The 19,675-nt window shown below is 51.0% G+C and overlaps 1 protein-coding gene across 1 annotated transcript in view; it reads left to right on the top strand.

Moving 5' to 3' along the window:
• The window catches only part of P4HA3 (prolyl 4-hydroxylase subunit alpha 3), a 42,423-nt gene extending 30,653 nt beyond the window's left edge, over nucleotides 1–11,770 (top strand). Inside the window, exons 9-13 of the mRNA XM_054015886.1 lie at nucleotides 2,918–3,077; nucleotides 6,337–6,399; nucleotides 7,262–7,330; nucleotides 7,979–8,075; nucleotides 11,002–11,770. Of these exons, the coding sequence (XP_053871861.1) occupies nucleotides 2,918–3,077; nucleotides 6,337–6,399; nucleotides 7,262–7,330; nucleotides 7,979–8,075; nucleotides 11,002–11,072 (460 nt within the window). The 3' untranslated portion in view covers nucleotides 11,073–11,770. The remainder of the gene's footprint in view (nucleotides 1–2,917; nucleotides 3,078–6,336; nucleotides 6,400–7,261; nucleotides 7,331–7,978; nucleotides 8,076–11,001) is intronic.
• Nucleotides 11,771–19,675: the final 7,905 nt, after the last annotated feature.

Genomic DNA, 19,675 nt, shown 5'->3' with positions numbered 1-19,675 from the left:
AAGAGACTGTATGGCTGGAACTCAGACGATCCCTTGCTGGGGAAGCTTCGCGGAGACAGAAAGGACAGTTCTCCTGACTCCCTGCAGAGGAGGAAAGAGTTAAATCCGGAATCCAGGCCCGGAGTAGTATGGCTTTGCAGTGATCCCAGTAAATATTTCCGGGCTCAGCCTCCCAGCGTCATCCCCAGATGCCCCGTTTAATGGAATTCCATTCCCAGGCCCAGAGCCAGCAGGAGAGAGTGAATGTTTAACCCCCGCAGCTCCAGGGGGCTGCTAACGAAGGCAGAAGGGGCATTGGCAGAGGTCACCCCATTGCCAGTGAGAAGGTGTTTGTCATGACAGGACCCAGAAAAGGGAGGGGGGATTAAACCATGGGGAGAAGGAAATGGTAACTAGCTACATTAATTTAAAAGACAATGACCTAGATCCCCTAACCAGATGAAAGCAACAGAGGGTCCTGTGGCACCTTTAAGACTAACAGACGTATTGGAGCATAAGCTTTCGTGGGTGAATGTCCATTTCATCAGTTGCGTCTGACGAAGTGGGCATTCACCCACGAAAGCTTATGCTCCAATACGTCTGTTAGTCTTAAAGGTGCCACAGGACCCTCTGTTGCTTTTTACAGATTCAGACTAACACGGCTACCCCTCTGTTACTTGTAACCAGACGAACTCGCCTCCAATGCACACAGCGTCTGATAGAGAAACCCAGATTACACACTGCACTTCCCCACCAAGCATCTGAAAGCCCTTCGTTTTCAGTCATTAATTCTAGCCACCGCCTCTGCAACGAGGTACCTGTTAGTATAATTACTGCTGTCGTACAGATGGGGTAAACTGAGGCACAGAGACTTGGACAAGGCGGCACAGTAAGTCAGTGGCAGAGGGAAGACTGAATCCAGACCCCACTAGTCACAATCGAGGTACAATATAAAAAGCAAGACCGGATTTGTCTCCAGGTTTAACGTTTTGGATGTGAACCTGGTTTCTCTACAAACCTCGTAATGACACTGAATATCCCTCCGGCTGAAAAACAACGGAACAAATGAGGCGCTTCAGACGTACGTCTGGGCGGGATTCAGTTATTTGTTAGCCAGCCGATGATTTATTCCTTATGGGGGCTCTGCAGGCTACATTCTGCCCTGATGACTCGCCCGCGCTGTGTCATGCAGACAGCAGTTCATGGCCGTTGGCAAGAGGCAGCCGTTGAACGAGATGATTTTCTTTCCGGCCCTCTCCGGATTGTTGGGCCAGTCCCCTGTCTTTCTGCACATTCCCTGAAACCCCAAAGTGGCTGCAGCAGCTACTTAAGGCAGGATCCTCGGGGTTTATGCAGCTCAGCCCGAGGTTGGGCCGCGCACAGAATTAGCGAAACGGGTGCCAGCCCCAATGTGGGCACTCGTCTGCCAGCCGGTGCCATTCTGGGTTCTCATTGACAAGGTTGGCACCGAGCCCTTGGGACCGGCAGGGCGGGGGGTGGGGAGCAGGATGGCTTTTGCACCTTTGCAATATTCCCTCTTTGGCCTGGCAGGGTCGCTGTAGCTCACGGGTGTCTGAGCCTCTCCCCCCTTGAGTCAGCCAACCTGGGCCAGCTGCAGCCGTGCCCTGGGTCTTTATCACAGTATAGATCTACCCTAACCTCTCTGGGCCTCAGTTCTCCTTCCATAAAATGGGGATACAATACCTCTTCCTTGTTCCCACCTTCTGTAAGCGCTTTGGGGCAGGGACTATGGCCCAAATCCTCTAAGGTATTTGGGCACCTAACTCCCATTAAAATCAAAGGGAATTAGGTGCCTAAGTGGCTTTGAGGCTCTGGATCTGTCTGACTGTGTGCACGTGTACCGCACCTTGCGCAATGAGGCACTGACTGTGCTTGAGGCCTCTAGGTACAAATGTCATATAATAATAAGAAAATAGGTGCCATTCATGGAATTTAGCATTGGGTTTAGATTTCGTACCCCCCACCCCCACCCCTTAGTGTTTGGATCCAGGGTGCTGGTTCCGGTCTGTTTCTAGCTAAAGTGGAGAACAGAATCTGGCAGGGGATTAGATGCTGGAACGCTCTGAAAGGCTGGACAACAGCAGCGCCAATGTCAGCAAACAGATCCGGTAGAAGAATACGGTTTCCACGCATTGATCCAAAACACACTGCCTCCAGGACTATGACAAAGTCAAAGGCCTTCGACATAAATACTCCAGGCACAGCAAGAAGCTTCCAGGGCTGCGCCCAGTGAAACCAGCGCCAGGAAAGTAAAGATCCCTTTGCTGGACACATTTTACCTGCCAACCTTCAGCCAGCAGCTGCCCCCCTGCCATGCACCCGTCTCTGTTTGGAGCGGCCTCTGCTCTGAGTGAGGCATTCAGCCATGGCAGCAAGTTAGAGGCAGGAGAAAAGCTGATTTTGTTTCAGGAACAGGAGACCTGGGGATGGGTGGGGGGATTTCCTGGCTGTGCCACAGACTCACTCTGTGAGCTTGGACAAGTCACCTCTCACTAGCTTTTTAAAGGGGTTTAGGTGCCCAAAGATGTAGATAGGTGCCCAAATACCTTTCCAAATCTGGCCCTTAGAGCCTAATCTGAAACCCATTTGAGTCAATGAAAAGACGCCCATTGGGCTGTAGATCATGGTCGTATTGCACATGCAAATTAGGGGTTTGCCACAAGTGGATTTTCCCTTTTAAAAATTCTGTCTCTTTGCCTCTCTGTGCCTCAGTTTCCCTATCCATCCAATAAGGCTAATAACCCCGACAGTACTGCACCTTACAAACATGGGGCCAAATTTGTCACTGGGGATCTCTTCCCTGGTGGAACTTGATTGATTCTGGCTCGTTGGGCATTTAGAACAGATTCCATCTATGGGGATCCCGCTGCCAGCTGTTCTTGGCGACCCCTCTGAGCTTGTCTGCTGTGCATTCTAGCGCCTGGCTGAAGGACACCGTCGATCCTGTGATCGTGTCGCTAGATCAGAGGATTGCAGCCCTGACTGGCTTGAACGTTCGGCCACCGTATGCAGAGCACCTACAGGTGGTGAATTATGGGATAGGTGGACACTACGAGCCTCATTTTGACCATGCCACTGTAAGTAACAAAGCCCGTGAGACTGGATCACAAGGGGTAATTTTCACATAGGGCCTGAGCCAATGATCATTGAAGTCAACGGGAGGCTTTCCATTGGCATCTGTTGGCACTGGATGGGGCTCACCGTGCCACGCAGCAGCTTCTTGTGTTTCAATACCGCTCCAGGGCTGTCGCACTGATCAGTCTATTTCATGGGATTTGTCAAGGCTGATTCCCCACTCTGGCACTTTGAAGGTGGGGGCCCGCAAGGATTCTAAAAATTAATACTGGCAACTCCAGGCTTGTATTAAACTCCCAAAGTTACAGCTTTTCTCTGACCTTGGCTTGGTAAACACTGCCACCACCCAAGTGCAGAACCCCTTTGAGAGCCCAGGAAGGCGCCCTTTGGGAATTTCTTCCTGTGGGGTACCCTCAAGCCCTTTCACCCCTCCCCCGCTCCAGGGAAGAGCTGAGAAAGGGGAAAAAAAAAAGAAGGAAATCAGCTGTTGCCACCAGCTAATTAAACCACATGTGCACAAACTTCTTAGGACACAAAAATTCAATCTTGTTCTTAAAACAGGTACATTTTATTAAGAACAAAAAAAAGAAAGAAAATACATCTGGAAACTTAGGCTATTGCTAGATTTAAAAAACCCACTTACAAAAATTAAGCATCAGGAATAACCTTCTTGAGGTTCATCTTAAAGGTTGCAAGCAAAACAAAAGCATTTGGGGTTAGCACATAGGAGTCCACAAGACATAAAGAAATAAACAGAGCTAAACCTAATCGCGTCTTCCTACACATTTCCTAAGCTGCTTACATATCTGGGGTTTTAAATGAGTAGTTTCTAGATATGATCTGATGATTTTTCATACCTGGCCCAAAGCTTTTTACAGCATCGCAGCTCTGTTCCCTCTCTCTGGAAAACAACACAGACAGACAAAGGGGAAGTTTTTTCCTCAATTTTAAAAAGTTCTAGCCTTCCCATTGGCTCTTTTGGCCAGGGGCCCACTCACTTCCTTTTGCAGTCGGACTTTTTAACCCTTTACAGGTAAAGCAAGTAGAGAACAGCTACAAAGAGAGATTTTATAGCTAACTGGCTGTCTGGGTCCATAAAATGGAGCTCCCCCCCACCCTTTTCTTTTATCCCAGGATTCTTTCGCACGATCCTTTCCACCTGACTTAAAAAATACTTCCCTTCTGGAACTCCAAGGGCTGTTGTCTCTCTATGACAGAGAAGATGGCCAAAGAGGCACCAGCGCCCATTAGTGGTGCCTTGGGGCTGGAATTGTCCATGGGGCCCTGTAACATATTCTAATTGCCCTTGACCCTGTGAATGAATCTGCCAGCCACAGCACAGCTGGCCAGAAGGGCGTTTTGTAACATAATTACAGCTGGGTGACGTTTTCACTGAAACCCTTGTTTGATGAAAAAAGGCTTTTCAACCAAAATGAAAAAATTCACTGCCAAATATTTTGGTTGACGTTTTCAGGCTTTTTGTTGAAAAAAATAGAAATGGAAATTTGTTTCAATAAAACAATTCTTTGGTTTGGGGGTTAAAAAAAATCAGCATTTTTAAATGGAAACATTTTACTGGAAAATCTCCCAGTTTTGGCTTGGGATATTTCAATGAAAACACAAAACATTTCCATGGGACATTGTGAAAAAATGAAAAAAATTCACATTTCCAGTGAAAAATAATTGGCATTTTAAAGCCAGTTCTACACATACAGTAACTCCTTGCTTAACGTTGTAGTTCTGTTCCTGAAAAATGCGACTTTAATCGAAACTATGTTAAGCGAATCCAATTTCCTCATATGAATTAATGTAAGGGGGGGTGGGGTTTAGGTTCCAGGGAATTTTTTTTCACCAGACAAAAAACTATATATATATATATATACATACACACACACACACACACACACACACACACAGACAGTATAAGTTTTAAACAAACAATTTAATATTGTACACAGCAATGATGATTGTGAAGCTTGGTTGAGGTGATGAAGTCAGAGGGTGGAAGAGGGTGGGATATTTCCCAGGGAATGCCTTACTGATAAGTGATGAACTAGCAATTGGCTGAACCCTCAAGGGTTAACACATTGTTGTTAATGTAGCCTCACACTCTACAAGGCACCACGAATGGAGGGAGGGGAGACAGCATGGCAGACAGAGACACACACACACACCCTGTGTGAGAGAGAGATGCGCATTGCCCCTTTAAGTATGCTGATCCCACTCTAAGTACACTGCCTTTTTAAGTAGATCCAGCAGTTGAGACAGCAGCTGCTGCTGCCAGCACGCTCCCTCTGTCCGGGGCCCTTTCGTGTCCCACCCTGCTCTATATGGAGAAGGGGTAAGCGGGGGGCAGGAGTAGGGGGGAGGGGGACACCCTGATATTAGCCCTCCTTTCCTCCCCCCCCCTCCCCTCGCACAGCAAGCAGCAGGCTCCCGGGAGCAGCTCCAAGGCAGAGGGCAGGAGCAGCATATGGCAGTGGGGGGAGGGACAGTTGCAATTGCTAGCCTGCTGGGCAGCTGCCGCACAGGGAACTTAAGGGAGCAGGGAGCTGATAGGGGGGCTGCCGGTCCACCCTGGTTCCAAGCCCCCACCAGCTAGCTGCAACGGGCTGCTCTTCCTGCAAGCAGTGGACAAAGCAGGCGGCTGCCAAACGACATTATGAGGGAGCATTGCGCAACTTTAAACGAGCCTGTTCCCTAATTGATCCGCAACGAAACAACGTTACCCGGGACGACGTTCAGTGAGGAGTTACTGTACTATCCAATAAGCTGGGTTCGGCTCTCCTTTGCACCTGTTTACACCTGGGTGACAGCTGATTTCAGTAGAGTGACTCCTGATTAACATGAGTGTAACTTAGATCAGAATCTGCCCTGTGCTCATTGTTTCCATCGTAATAAAGACTTGCAGGCCTTGATGTAAGGCCTGGTAAATATAGCAGAATCCAGTGCATATGCTTCGAATAGCAGCCATGTTTAGGAATCTGCTACAAGATTATTTGCTTATCGGCCCTGAGGTGGCAGATGCAAATGTGCGGCACAGGTGACCTTGTCCATTGGTCTTTCCCGTTGTTAATTTCTAATTTCTGATTGCAGGCAACTGGGCCCTGTGGATCTTATTAAGGTAGATCGTGCTTTTGGCCTGAACTGCTTCCTTTGAGCGCAAGGCCATGTCCCATAGCACCGGTAACATTTAGCTCTGTTATGAATAGCGCAGCAGCGCTGGGCCCGTGAATGAACAACTGTTCTCTTTTGATGCAGTCGAGAAAGAGCCCCCTTTACAGAATGAAGTCGGGTAACAGACTGGCCACCGTCATGATCTATGTGAGTATTCCTTGCCAGCCGGGGCCTGGACAGGCTTTTGGTTCTTAGTGCGTGTGAAGGGTGGTTAAAAGATGTCGAGGCAAACCATTCGCAGGGAGCCTCGATCACGCTAAGCTGCAACCCTGTCAGGCAATGAGATGTGTTGTGGGCTAGTGGTTAGAGCAGGGAGCCTCCTGGTTTCTATTCCCAGCTGCAGGGGTTGGACTAGGAGTGAATGTGCGCTCTACAAGCTCTGTCCGCAATCCCAGACCAGCTGGATGTTTCTGATTAAAAGGATCAGCAGGGAAAGAGTTAAGAATGTTTCAGGATGTCAATAGGGTTCAGGGTTAACACCCAATTGAGATGGATTAAGGCAGTCCACACCTCTCTGAGCTCTGGGTTACAACCCCCCATCAAGTCACAGGCAGGAGGTTTTCTTCCCTATCACTAGGGATAGACATATGGTTTCAAAGCTCAGATTCTATAGAACCTCAGCCCAGGGTTGATACAATGAGCCAGTCAGTAGCTAACACCAGCCTAGCTCTGCCTTTGCGGGTGTTAATTATGTGCACCAGGGTATGAGTTAGCTCAGGTAGGACATTCCAGGCGGTGTTAAAAAAATACAGAGAAGTCTGTGAGAGAAGCCAACAAATTGGCTTAAAGGCAGCATTGGCAGCGCAAGGGAGCAAGGTGATAACAGACAAGCAGGGGGAGGGGCAGAATTGTGCAAGGCCTTGAAGGCCATGTGATCTCAAGCAAATCGAAGTGTCGCTCTGTGCCTCAGTTTCCCCACGTGAAAAGCAGCCTCCTCAGTAAAGCGCCCCCTGTGAAAGAGGCTTTGTAAACACACAGTGTGACAGTGAGCGCTGCCTTTGTTTTCCAGCTGAGCTCCGTAGATGCCGGAGGATCCACTGCCTTTATCTATGCAAACCTCAGCGTGCCTGTGGTCAAGGTGAGTGGGAGTTTTCTCCAGCATGAGCTCCAACAATATAGTCCCTCCAGTCACTAGCTCTTTATGCAGAAGATTCGCAATGGGCCAGCGGCTCACTGACACATGGGCCCCGAAAGCTCCTTTCCACTGTTGGGTGTGGCCGAGCCAGGAACAGAAGCCAGGTCTCCCGTGCTTTAGCCACAAGACAGCTGTTGCCCCATTGTGCTATGGAGTCTCCTTTCCCAGGGAGTGCTAAGCAGCCGTGGCAGTCTGCGCCTTTGCAAAGCATTGTCTCGGTCCCCTCCAGTTTCATGGGCAGGCTGGGAGCAGGCTGAATAACAAGGGTGTGTATACAATAAACTGCTCCGCCATCAACTTTTCTTCCTGAGCAATGAAACTAGCATGTACCTTGGGCATCACAGACACAAACAGGCCATTTCAGTGCAGGGTTGTGTGGGACAGCTGCCATGCTGGGGGACGGAACTGGGGAACGCCAGAGCTAAAAGCATTACCTGCTACAGCTCGCACTACACCTCCCAAGTAGGGACTGCAATAGACTCCGATCACTGTGAATGTGCAGCGACAGAACCTGTCACGCGCTCCCCAGTGGGTGCCGCGCGCTGCTGAGGGAGCCCCCTCCATCCATCACACAGCTTGTCTCGTTTCCAGAATGCAGCTCTGTTTTGGTGGAACCTTCACAGGAACGGAGCCGGGAACGGAGACACCCTCCACGCCGGCTGCCCAGTCCTTGCAGGAGACAAGTGGGGTAAGAGACGCCAGAGATCATCACAATGCACAGCCCGCTAGCCTCCCGGGTCAGGTGCTCTGTTATTTGAAACCCTGGTGCAGTGAAACACTGGCAAAGGATGGCCTGGCAGAGGGCATCAACCTGGTCACCCTGTCTGCCCAGAGTGGGCCTGCTAGTACGGGCAGGAAGTAGGGATGAGATGGTGCCGCAATGCCAAAATAGCCACAAGGCAGAGGGACCAGCCAGCAGATGAGAGACACCTTCAAATCACTAATAATCCTCTGCAACAGGAGTTCCAGGCACTTTGCAAAAAATGATGTCCAGGTGCGGGATACTTAAACATCACTTCACCCCTTCTGAAATGCGGCCACCTCTGGGGTGAAGCCTGGCAGCTGCTTAACTGTTCACAGCAGTGCTGCATGACAGTTTAGGACAGGAAGCGGAGCATACTGTATCTGACGGACACTATGGGGAGTATTTAGGGAACCACGGTCTAAGGTCCAGAAGTAGAATTTGGCCAGCACGCCCTGACGCTTGTGAAAAGTGACTCGAGACCTTTAACAGCCAGAAGTGGGCAGGACCTTAGTTTTACATTTCCTCCAATAACCAAACCTCCAGGAAGACAATGTGCCTCTAGCACCAGAGCACCACCTACTGGATTGCCACATCTCCGCCCTAGCTCTTTAGGGAGGTCCCCCATACATAATTTAGCTAACATGACCCTGCCTAGCTTTTGAGAGGTGGGAGGCTCACAACACACGGAGCTCACATTAAAATAAACCCAGCAAAGGTAATGTTCATGGATTTTAAAGCCCTTTACAAAGGAGGGCCTCATCCCCATTTTACTGGTGGGGAAACTGAGGCACGGAGCAGCGACATGAATTGTACAGGGACCCACGTAGTATCAATGCACCGCCAAGACTAGCACACAGTTCCTCTGACTCCCACGTGTGGCCTTTGGCCCACGCTGCAAGCGTGCGTCTAGAACGCTGCCTGGCTGAGTTTACCGTGTCCGCCAGTCACGGCCAGCGCTCAGCTGACTGTCAGTGTTGAGCTGTGATTGGATGCTCCCACTGGGCAGTATTTGCTCTCGTTCTGAATGGACCGAGGCCGTCCGAAGCAGAGCATCACCAGGTGCTCAGGCCAGTGGGGAATCGGCCCTGCCGATGAGTGGTGTCTAACATGCAAATTTATATCTCGTGCAAAAGTGGGATGGTTTCAGTTGCAAACAATCCCAGAAATGACCTATATGCCAGTTGGCAGCAATGTCTAGTGGTTAGAACAGAGGGGCCGGGGAGTCAGGACTCCTGGGGGTCTAGTCCCCGCTGTGTCCGTGACCTTGGACGAGTCCCTTCACCTCCCCACTGTACCTCAGTTTCCCCAGCTGCAGAGCTAATACTGCCCTGGGACAGAGGGGCTGGCTGAGGGTTCATGCCTGATTAATTCAGTGCTTGGCAATGGCCCAATGGCACGTGCTAGGAAAGCATCAGGGGTTACTGCTTCTCATCATGCTAGCCTGTGGCTCCGCCCAGCCCTGGGACAGTTCCTGTTGCCATCGTAATGAGTATCCTTCAAAGCAGGAGGGAGGTGTTAAAATAAAGCTAGTCTGGGTGGGTAAATAAAAGCCGAACTAGCTCCCTCCCTGTGAAGATGGTGGCCTGGGCCAGCCCAGAGGTTGGGGCCCACATCTTCCCAGCACCCCTGGCGCCCTAGCCTGGAGCTTGCTCTGGCTTCAGTTCGGCCTGCTCTGGACCGTCCCTCCATCTTGAGCAGTTTCTGACAGGGAGGATGTGCCGGGGCTGCCTGCGCTAACAGGGGATGGGCGGCGGTGACCCAGCAGGTTCCTTCCCATCCCACGGGCCTTGCTTTCCGGTTAGGGCGCCGTCCTGCATTGTCGCAGGGAGGGAGCCAGAGCTCCAGCTCCGCTTTGTACGGCCACTGAGCGCGTCGCCCGCCGGGTTCCCCAGCACCCGCCGCTGCAGCAGCTTGGCACTGCCCGGGGAGCGAGCGCTGCGCTGCCAGCTCCCTCCCAGACCGATCTGTCTCGGTGTCTCTACGCAACGAGCGGCCTGGGTCGGCAGACTGGGGCTCGCACAGCTTGGGCTACCGCCCTAAGAATAGCCCCTCAGGCTGGAGCTCGGGCTCCAAAGGCCGCCCGCCTCCCCAGGCTTCGGAGCCCGAGCCACAATGGCCACGTGGCCATTTGTAGCCCGAGCCCGTGAGCCCCAGTCTGTTGCCCCAGACTCTGGGACTCGCTGCTGCTCACAGTGCAGACGTGTGCTCATCCAGCAATGCACCCCCTCCCTTTGCCCTTCGAGAACGCCTCCCGCTGGAGGCTCTCCACGGGCTCTCCAAGCATTAGTGGCTTTGCACTCAATCGTCCCATCTCTGACAGTGGCCAGAGACAGCTGCTTCAGGAGAAGAGGTAAGAAAGGCCTAGGAGGTGGGTGACGGCAGAATAACCAGCTCATCGGGGAGTTCTCCCTCTGGCCTCTTCAGTCAGTGGGTGGCTGCCCCAGGAGGGGCCGTATCCCTTCCTAGCATCTCTGTTACTCTCGCCATTTTAGAACGGGGGAAACTGAGGCAGGGAGCACTTCATGCCAGAATTTTCAGCCCTTATGGAGTCACCCAAATAAATGGCCAGATTTTCAAAAACAGCTCAGCCCGCTAGGGGGCAGAGCTCTTGAATATCTGGCCTTGAGCAATTTGGGATGCTTGACTTGAGTCAGTGTCTGAGCCGGGACTAGAACGAACCCCTGGCTCTTAGTCCTAACCGCTCCCTGCTCCCTGTCTGCCACAGGGCGTGATTCCCCCAGCAGCAGGCAGGTGGGCTGAACGGCTTAGCTTCTCCTTCACCTCCACCCTCTGAGACTCTCTCCTGTTTAACCCATTCGGATGTCCAGCGCCACCCCCTCTTAGTGTGTGTTGTCCCCGTCTCTTACAGTGGCAAACAAATGGATCCACGAACACGGGCAGGAGTTCCGAAGGCGGTGCGGCCCCGACCCGGATGACTAAGGGCCGGAGCAGAGCCTGAGCACCCCACCCGAGCCAAAGGCGTGGGAGGAGGTGGGGGATGGAAACCCACCGCCATCAGAGCCGGAAGCCGGGACCACCGAAAAGCCAGCTGGTTGGCTGCAAGGGAATATGGCCTGCTGCCAAGGCACGTCTCAGCAAGGCTTCCTCTGCTGCGTATTGAGTCTAAGGATCTAGGAGGGGCCGGGAGGGGGGAATGGAACAAAAGTCACTGTGGGAGGGGAGCAGGGAACTTGTAAGGAGAGAAAGAGGCAGCTGGATGCGCTAGGGAACAAGAACAGCATAAAGGGCGTGATGCCGTTCCTAGGAAGTTTCCATGGCCAAGGGGGAGGAACTAGGCTGAGGGCCAAAGTCTGATTTCAGTTCCTCTGACCGTGTTGAGTCTGGAGTTATTCACTGACTTCAACACTAGGTTGGCACCAGTGTCCTTTAGAGCAGAGTTTGGTCTATCAGGGGAAAATAAAGCAAAGGGAGACTGAATAGCTGGGGCCATCCCCTAATGGGGGTGACTCTGACCTGAACAATATGCTGGAGGAATCAGTGTTGCATTGGGTGAGGGTAAGGCAGCGGTTCTCAATTAGATCTACCCGCGGGCTGACTGGAGAATGTTATGACCCGAGCCGGGCCGTTTGCGCAGAAGGCTGACATTTAAAACAAATAATAATTTCAGCTGCCAATAAATAAAGACCTTGACTGCAGCACAAGTATTCGTGTTTCTGTCTTTTAACCAAGCCTACAACTCAACATTATCCCCTGTGTCTGTGGCAATCTCTAACGGGACAGGAGCATCGCTGACTCTGGCAGGCTTTGTGCGGAGTGGTTTGTAGGAGGTCAGGGCAAGGCGCAGGCACTGGTGAAGATGCTCATCAGTCCGGCAATTGCGGGGTTGGTTTTTTATAAAGTTCATGGTAGAAAACCCAGCTTCGCAGAGGTACATTGATCCGAACACCGTTAAAAGCTAGATGGCTGGATTCTGGCTATGCTGAAACTGGGCAGCATATTGAGTCCAGAAATCACCCAGTCCCACTTTTCTGAATTTTGCCTTCAAGACAGCTGAGCTCTGGAGCGTTACAATTTCTAATGGAAAGGCACCTTCATCAACTGAATCAAGAATGTTCTTTGCTTCAGAAGGGCCAGGTCCATCGGCAGAGACACTGAGACTCCACCATTTACACTAGTTTGAACCTGCAAGTGACCCGTGCCCCATGCTGCAGAGGAAGGCGAAAAACTTATGGAGCCATGTGATGGGTAAGGGGTTGGCTGGATCCCCACCCTGTAAAGGGGACAGACCATTCTGTTACTGTGTATCACTTCCAACAAGCTCATGTACCATCAGTGACACACGTACCAGTTTGGGAACCAACGGTTTAGCTCTTCAACACACAGAGTGTCTCTTGCTATAGAGTCATGGCTGTGTAGGACGGGAAGGGACCTCAATAGGTCATCTAGTCCAGTCCCCTGCACTCAAGGCCGGACTACATAATAACTAGACCATTCCTGGCAGGGGTTTCTCTAACCTGTTCTTAAAAACTTCCAATGATGGAGATTCCACAACCTCCCTCAGCAATTTATTCCAGTGCTTAACCACCCTGACAGTTAGGAAGCTTTTTCTAATGTCCATCCTAAACCGCCCTTGCTGCAATTGAAGCCCATGGCTTCTTGTCCTATCCTCAGAGGTTAAGGAGAACAATTTTCTCCCTCTTCCTTGTAACAATCTTTATGTCCTTGAAAACTGTTATCATGTCCCCCTCAATCTTCTCTTCTCCAGACTAAACAAATCCAATTTTTCCTATCTTCCCTCATGGGTCTTGTTTTCTAGACCTTTAATCGTTTTTGTTTCTATTCTCTGGACTTTCTTCATTTTGTCCACATCTTCCCTCAAATGTGGCACCCAGAACTGGGCCCGATACTCCGGCTGAAGCCATCTCAGCACGGTGGAGATGTGCATATAGAGCACCTAATACAAAGGGGGCTTCATCCCCTCTAGGTTTTACCGTAATACATGGGTGTAAAATTTCCAAACAAAAACTAAACAGCTTCAGCACCGGTCTGTAGCTCTGCCTAGACCAGGGGTAGGCAACCTATGGCACGTGTGCCGAAGGCGGCACGCGAGCTGATTTTCAGTGGCACTCACACTGCCCAGGACCTGGCCACCGGTCTGGGGGGCTCAGCATTTTAATTTAATTTTAAATGAAGCTTCTTAAACATTTAAAAAACCTTATTTACTTTAAATACAACAATACATCTCTACCCCGATATAACGCGACCCGATATAACACGAATTCGGCTAGAACGCGGTAAAGCAGCGCTCCCGGGAGGGGGGTGGGCTGCGCACTCCGGCGGATCAAAGCAAGTTCGATATAACGCGGTAAGATGTTTTGGCTCCCGAGGACAGCGTTATTTCGGGGTAGAGGTGTAGTTTAGTTATATATTATAAACTTATAGAAAGAGACCTTCTAAAAACATTAAAATGTATTACTGGCACGCGACACCTTAAATTAGAGTGAATAAATGAAGATTCGGCACACCACTTCTGAAAGGTTGCCGACCCCTGGCCTAGACAAACAGCCTCGCTAAAGGAGACTGACCCTCTGACAACATAGCCAGCTAAGGAGGAATGTCCGTGTCTTACTGTATTGCCCACCTGAGGCTGCTGTCTGTTCGGCAGTAGGTATAAACGGATAGAAGAGCAAATCATTGCTAATAACACTGCTGTGGCAGGGAGCTGAATGATGCTGATTTGCTGTGTCCGCTTGCAGCCCCTCAATTTATAGCAACCAGACAGCTGCCTGTAAGCCTGCTTTGCGCTGGCTCCCTGTACCAAGACTGTGCTCCATTCCCTTGTTGCAATGATTGGTCTGAAATGTAAATCTGGCAAGAAGCACAGCCCAGGAGGAGAGGAAGGTGCTAATGTCGCCTGTGTTGGCTCTATCCCAGCATTCAAAGGTTCCAGTGCACCAGCAGAACCAGCAGGTCCCAGGGAAGCCGCCTGCCTTAAAGGGGAAGTGTTCCCGGCGATAGAGCTTGTAGGAAACTAGTTTTCTCCAGAAGTTTGACATCTCGGTGTTGTTTGCATTTGGAAGCCTCCGAAGCATCTGTTAGTCGTTTGTTTTTATTACACATTTCGTAATCAAAGCTTACAAAGAAAACAGTACTGACGTTTTTGATTTAAAAACTGCTGGTTTTGAGAAGTGAAACATTTTGATTTTTTTCAGTAAAACTTAAAAGATGATGAAAGTCACAAATATTTTAACAAAACCCAAACCACGGCGGCCATTTTTCGCAAAGAATGATTTTGCAAGCCGCCTCGTGCTAGGTCTCCAGCCCTTCATTTGTAAAAAAGTCAAGAAAGTCTAATCATCAAGTCCTGGGGCACTTTGAAATGGGAAGTCAAACCCTTGTGATATGTGCAGCTTTAATTTATTTCCTGTATTATGCTGTTGCTTTCTTACAAGCTTCACAATTGCATCCCTTTGCCTCACAATTGTGTTTCTTCCTCGCTTGTCAGACATAGCTTCACTGATTGTAAGGCTTGAAAGCACCATTGTGCTCATCTAGTCTGACCTCCTGCCTAGCCCAGGCCAGAAAAACCTTACCCAGCAATTCCTGCATCCAGCCCTTATCTTATGGTTGAGCTAAGACATATTTTTTAAAAAACGCACCCAATGACTTTTCCATTCGCATGAGTCTCCTTTTATTCCCGCCTCTCCTCTTGGCCTAGGATCCGCTGTCTCCACTCCTATAACTTCACAGGCAGCTGGCACAGCAGCCTTTAAAACCCGATGCCCAGTGGGACGCTGACTGTAATATCGAGCCCCTGTTTTCCCTTTGGCTTTTGCCTGCTGAACAGTTATTTGCTCGGTGGTGAAATTCTGCCCCCTGCTGGTGCCCAGTACATGTTAAATTCTGTGCTGCGAAGAGCTGCGGTGTGATATGTGGTAGTGAGCAGCTACCCAGCTAACCGTGTGGAGTTGGGAGTAATTAGCTGTCTCTCTCTAGGACAAGTACTCAAAGGCTCTGTATAAATGTCTTCCTCCCTTAGCCAGTTTTTCTGGTTTTATCCAGTAGGTCTCTGCTGCAGCTGGGAGATGTGATTCCCAGCACAGTTAGACAGGCACACGCTTGCTCTGCTTGATATAGTTTGCGAAAAATAGCCGTGGGGACATTTGTCCCGGGCGGTGGCTCAGGCTAGCCACCCAAATCCAAGCCCACCTGAGTCCAGGCGGACCCCCGGCAGCACCATCCGCACTGCTGTTTTTCATGTGCTAGCTTAGCAGAGCTCCCAGCTGCAGTATGGACAGATCCTGAGAGACTTCCTTTAACAATAATAAACCCCACAGCCGGTTCCTATACTGCATACCCCAGCCAGATGGAAGCGGCAGCAGGGTTAGAACTCACATCCTACTGCTCCCAAAGCACAGACCCTAGTGAGCTGAGCTAGAGGAGAATCGCCATTAGCATTGCGGGGTCTATGACACATAGGACAGCAGTTCACAGTCCATCCAGCAGAGGACAGCAGACTCACACTGACTAGCCAATCAGCGTAGTTTACTGTGTAATGCTCTATAGTCAATTCATCCCAGCCCTGTGAGACAGAGCAGGATTACAGCCCCCTTGGATAGCTGGGCACACTGATGCCTAGAGCTAGACGTGACATCACTTAGCCAAGGCCACCCAGCCAATCGCTCTCAAGGCTGGGATTTGGACTCAGGAGTTCCTGCTTCCCCACCCCATGCACAGGCTCCCAGACCACCCACTAGCTGAAGGAGTGTCCTGTGCAGCCATCCTTTCCCCAGCCCCAGTCTGCTCCACTCAGATGCACTATTACTGGTTGCTAGTGAGCTTTGGGCTGGAGAATCATAGGCTTCCACCATGGAACAGCTCTGCTAGGCCAGCGGCTCCCACCCGTCTCCTGTGCAGGCTCCACGAGGGCTCCCGGTACCAGGCCCTGGCCCAGAATTAGCAGAGGGGCTAGAGCGCTGGGTTGGGCTGCATTCTGTTCCTGGCTCTGCAGGGTGACCTTGGGCAAATCACACCATCACTCCGTGCCTCAGTTTCCCCATCTGTAAAATGGGGATCATGACACTGACTTGCTTTGAGATCTAGGGATGAAAAGTGCTACGGAAAAGCTTGGTTTTCTGTTCTATTTTCTCTCTCCTGTCCGTCCTTTTCTGCTTCTCTGCGTCTCATCCTCGGTCGCTGCTCATTGCTGCTCTCGGGTCTGTTTTGCTTTGCTGTTCCATGGCTCCCCGGCCCTGGTCCCCACCAGCAGAAAGCCGTGTGCTGTGGGGGGGTTAGTGTCTATGGGAGCCTCCATGAGGCTGATGGCATTTAGTTCAGTGCTGTATGAGCAGAGAGACGCTTGGGATTGTGGGGCTTCCACCCGAGCCTGCAGCTGCTTCTATGATGGCCTTCTTAGGAACTGTGGGAGGCAGCAGGCAGGTAGATTTCCAGGAGCCCCTCATGCTATCCTGGAGCCCCGGGAGCACATTGCAGGGAGGGGAACGGAGCTGGGGTGATGCAACTTTCTGTGCTCCCACAGTTTTCCTCTGCCCTGTCTCTCTGCCCCAGAGTAATCAGGGGCCCTTCTAGGTGGACTCATCCACTGGGGTGGGCAACACCCTATCAGGCCACTCAGTCAGTCCATGCCCCAAGACCCTGGTGGTCTGTTCCCTATGTCCTCCAGTCTTCTGCCCGCTTTCATTAATTACGCGTTTGACGGAGCTCCCGTCCCTTGCCCTTGGGAGGCTCTCGCACAGTCTCTTACTTTTCACTTCCCCTGCTCTGCAGCCTGGGACGGGCAGTCAGATACCCCGGGGATGGGCTCAGTATAGGAATCTGAACAGAATCCATCTCTTCATTCAGCTTCATCCCATTCCTCCTAGCTCCACCCCTGGCCACTCTAAATAATTCCTCTCTGTGCTCAGTCTGCCGACACTCGCTAACATCAGCCCCCCTCCAAAGCCACAATAGGCCACCCCTGGTCCTCCAGTTCCAGAGCTGCCCTCCCTAGCGCTCAGGTCCGACATCTTTCTGGCACTCAGCCCTGGCAGCCAGACTGACACCGAAGAGGAAAAGAAAGGAGCATTTTCCGTGGAACTGTGGGTCACACGCCCACCTCCCAGGTAGTGTGAAATCAACTGAGTTAATATTTGAGGAATGGCCATTGTGGTTAACCAGCGCAGAGATGGATTTCCCTCCTCCGCTCCCTGTCCCAGCATAATAACACGCCTGGGTTTTTTTCTGGCAGCAATCACAGGAGAGGGTGTTGGTTGTTCTGGAAGCCTTGAATGCACCGATGGCTAAGCCTGCACTGCAAAAGCTGCTTCGTGAGTAGCCTTTGAAAGAACTGACCAGCTGGCACCATAGCAGCTGCTGAGCTGGTAGACTAGTGGCTCAGTGGGATTGTTCTGCACTGTAGCCGAAAAGATTTTCAGAGAGCCTCAAGTCCTGTCCAGTGCATAAGTAGGCCCTTCAAGAACTACACCAGACAGTCCAGCACCAGCTTTTACCATTATTGAGCTCAGGGTCTATTCTAGCTAGCTTTCCGCAGCATACTCACCACCATAGTAATTGTAACAACCAACCTGGAACCTGGAGGGAGGAGCACAGCACCGGAAAGTCAGTCTGTGTGCACATGGCTGGAATGCAAGCAGTGAAATTGATATTCTTGTCAGTTTCACAGCTGCTGTTATGTCACATTTTGTCTCTGGCTCCAACTGTCAACCCCATGTCTACGTGGATGCTGTGTCGCCCTAGTTACATTGACCTAAGCGCTATGTCTCTCGCGGAAGTGAAGTTATTAGGTCAGTGTAGTGGGCGACTTACATTGGCGGGAGCAACATTGTAGTTTAAACACTAACAGAGATAGGGCGACATAAGCTGCCTTATGTCGACCTAACTAGTGTGGACCAGGCCTTAGTAAAGTGCCAGTTAGAAACATGGATTCCTCGCACGTTGTGGAGTCTCTGTCATTGGAGGTTTTTAAGAACAGGAATGGACTAGTTACTACTTAGTCCTGTCTTGAGTGGAGGGGACTGGACTAGATGATCTATAGAAGTCCCTTCCAGTCCTCTACTTCTGTGATTCTGTTATTACCCAGCACATGGTACCAGGAGCGGCGCCAGGGTTTTTGCTGCCCTAGACAGCAGCGCTCCTCCTCTGAGCATTCGGCGGTGGAGGGGTCCTTCCGCGCTGTGTCTTCAGGGCACTTCGGTGGCGGGTCCTGGAGCGAGTGAAGGACCCCCTGCCGCTGAATTTCTGCCAAGGGTGGCAAAATGCCACCCCCCAAATCCTGCCGCCCTAGGCAACCGCCTAGGGTCGCCTCGTGGAAGTGCCGGCCCTGCATGGTACATGAGCGAGTAATCGAATGTTTTTGGTGTCATGGTTCAGAAAGAGAAAAGAAAGAAAAGAAAGAGGCAGGCAATACTTTACTCAAGCTCCACCCACAATCCCCAAATCTGCCCCCTCAGCCCCAGAATAGCTGTGCGTGTCTGCTAAACGGATCAGCACTGAAATAGTTAAGGATGCATTTCAATACCAACCAGTAGGATCCAGGGTTAACATCTCCTTGAGATGAATGGGGGCAGTTTGCATAGGCTGTTTGCAGACTCAGCAAGAGAGCATGGCCTTGGCCTGCATTCAGGTTTCCTTCACAGTCAGAAGGGCTAGATGCTCACCAGCCCTTTCTAATGAACGTTCTAATGAATCTGCAGAGGCTGATGGAACAATCTGTGACGTGCTGGGGAGCTGGCCTGATATGGCCACAGGCTACGCCAAAACTTACCATTAGTGGCAAAGAGTGGGACACAGAGCTGTAAAATAACTTCCTCAATTGGGCTGCTGCATAATACGCTCCAGAGACATAGGGGTTTATGAAGCCCAGATAGCCTCAGGCGTCCACTGAGAGACAGATGAGTGTGAATTATCATCCCTAACTTACAGCTGGGCCGCTCAAGCAGAAAGAGCTTACAGGGGAATCCTAAATCCTGTGCTCAGACTATTGGCCCAGGGGCTGCCCTTCATCAAAGCAGCTAGACACAACTCTGTGTGGCTGCCGTATCCCCAGCGCTGGTAGTGGACTGTCTGGTGTAGGAACTCATGCCCTGTACAGCACGTGCAACTTTATTACAACTCAGCCTCAGGCCCCTGGATCACAAGCGTTCTTCCTTGGGACTCTGTGTCCCAATGTCTCCGCTCTGTGCCAACGCACTGCCTGCCTGCACAACATCACCCAACATCGCCAAAATCTGTGGCTGTAAGGCCAGGGGGAGCGCAAGGCTGTGCAATCAGACCTGTGTATGGAGTATGCACCGGTGCTTTAGGGCCACAGAGTAAGCACTGGTGCCCTTGCCTGCGGGATGGGGCTGATACTAATCAGGGCCTGCAGGTGTTACCGTAATATACATAATAATGCTCCATAAGAACCTCCTAATAGTAGACAATGGAGCGGGACATTTCACACCAGACTGGAAGGGACCTGCTGGATCAAGCCCAAGCCCTGCTGTCCAGCCAGCCCCGTCATTTGTCCTCACTGAGCAACAGGCAGTTTTCAGTGCGTTGTCTGAAAAAGGGCCCAAGGGAGA

This window comes from Malaclemys terrapin, chromosome 1 (genome assembly GCF_027887155.1).
Source record: "Malaclemys terrapin pileata isolate rMalTer1 chromosome 1, rMalTer1.hap1, whole genome shotgun sequence".
NCBI classification, from domain to species: Eukaryota; Metazoa; Chordata; order Testudines; family Emydidae; genus Malaclemys; species Malaclemys terrapin.
The sequence above is the reverse complement of the archived record's forward strand: the minus strand, read 5'-3'. Positions and strand labels throughout refer to the sequence as shown.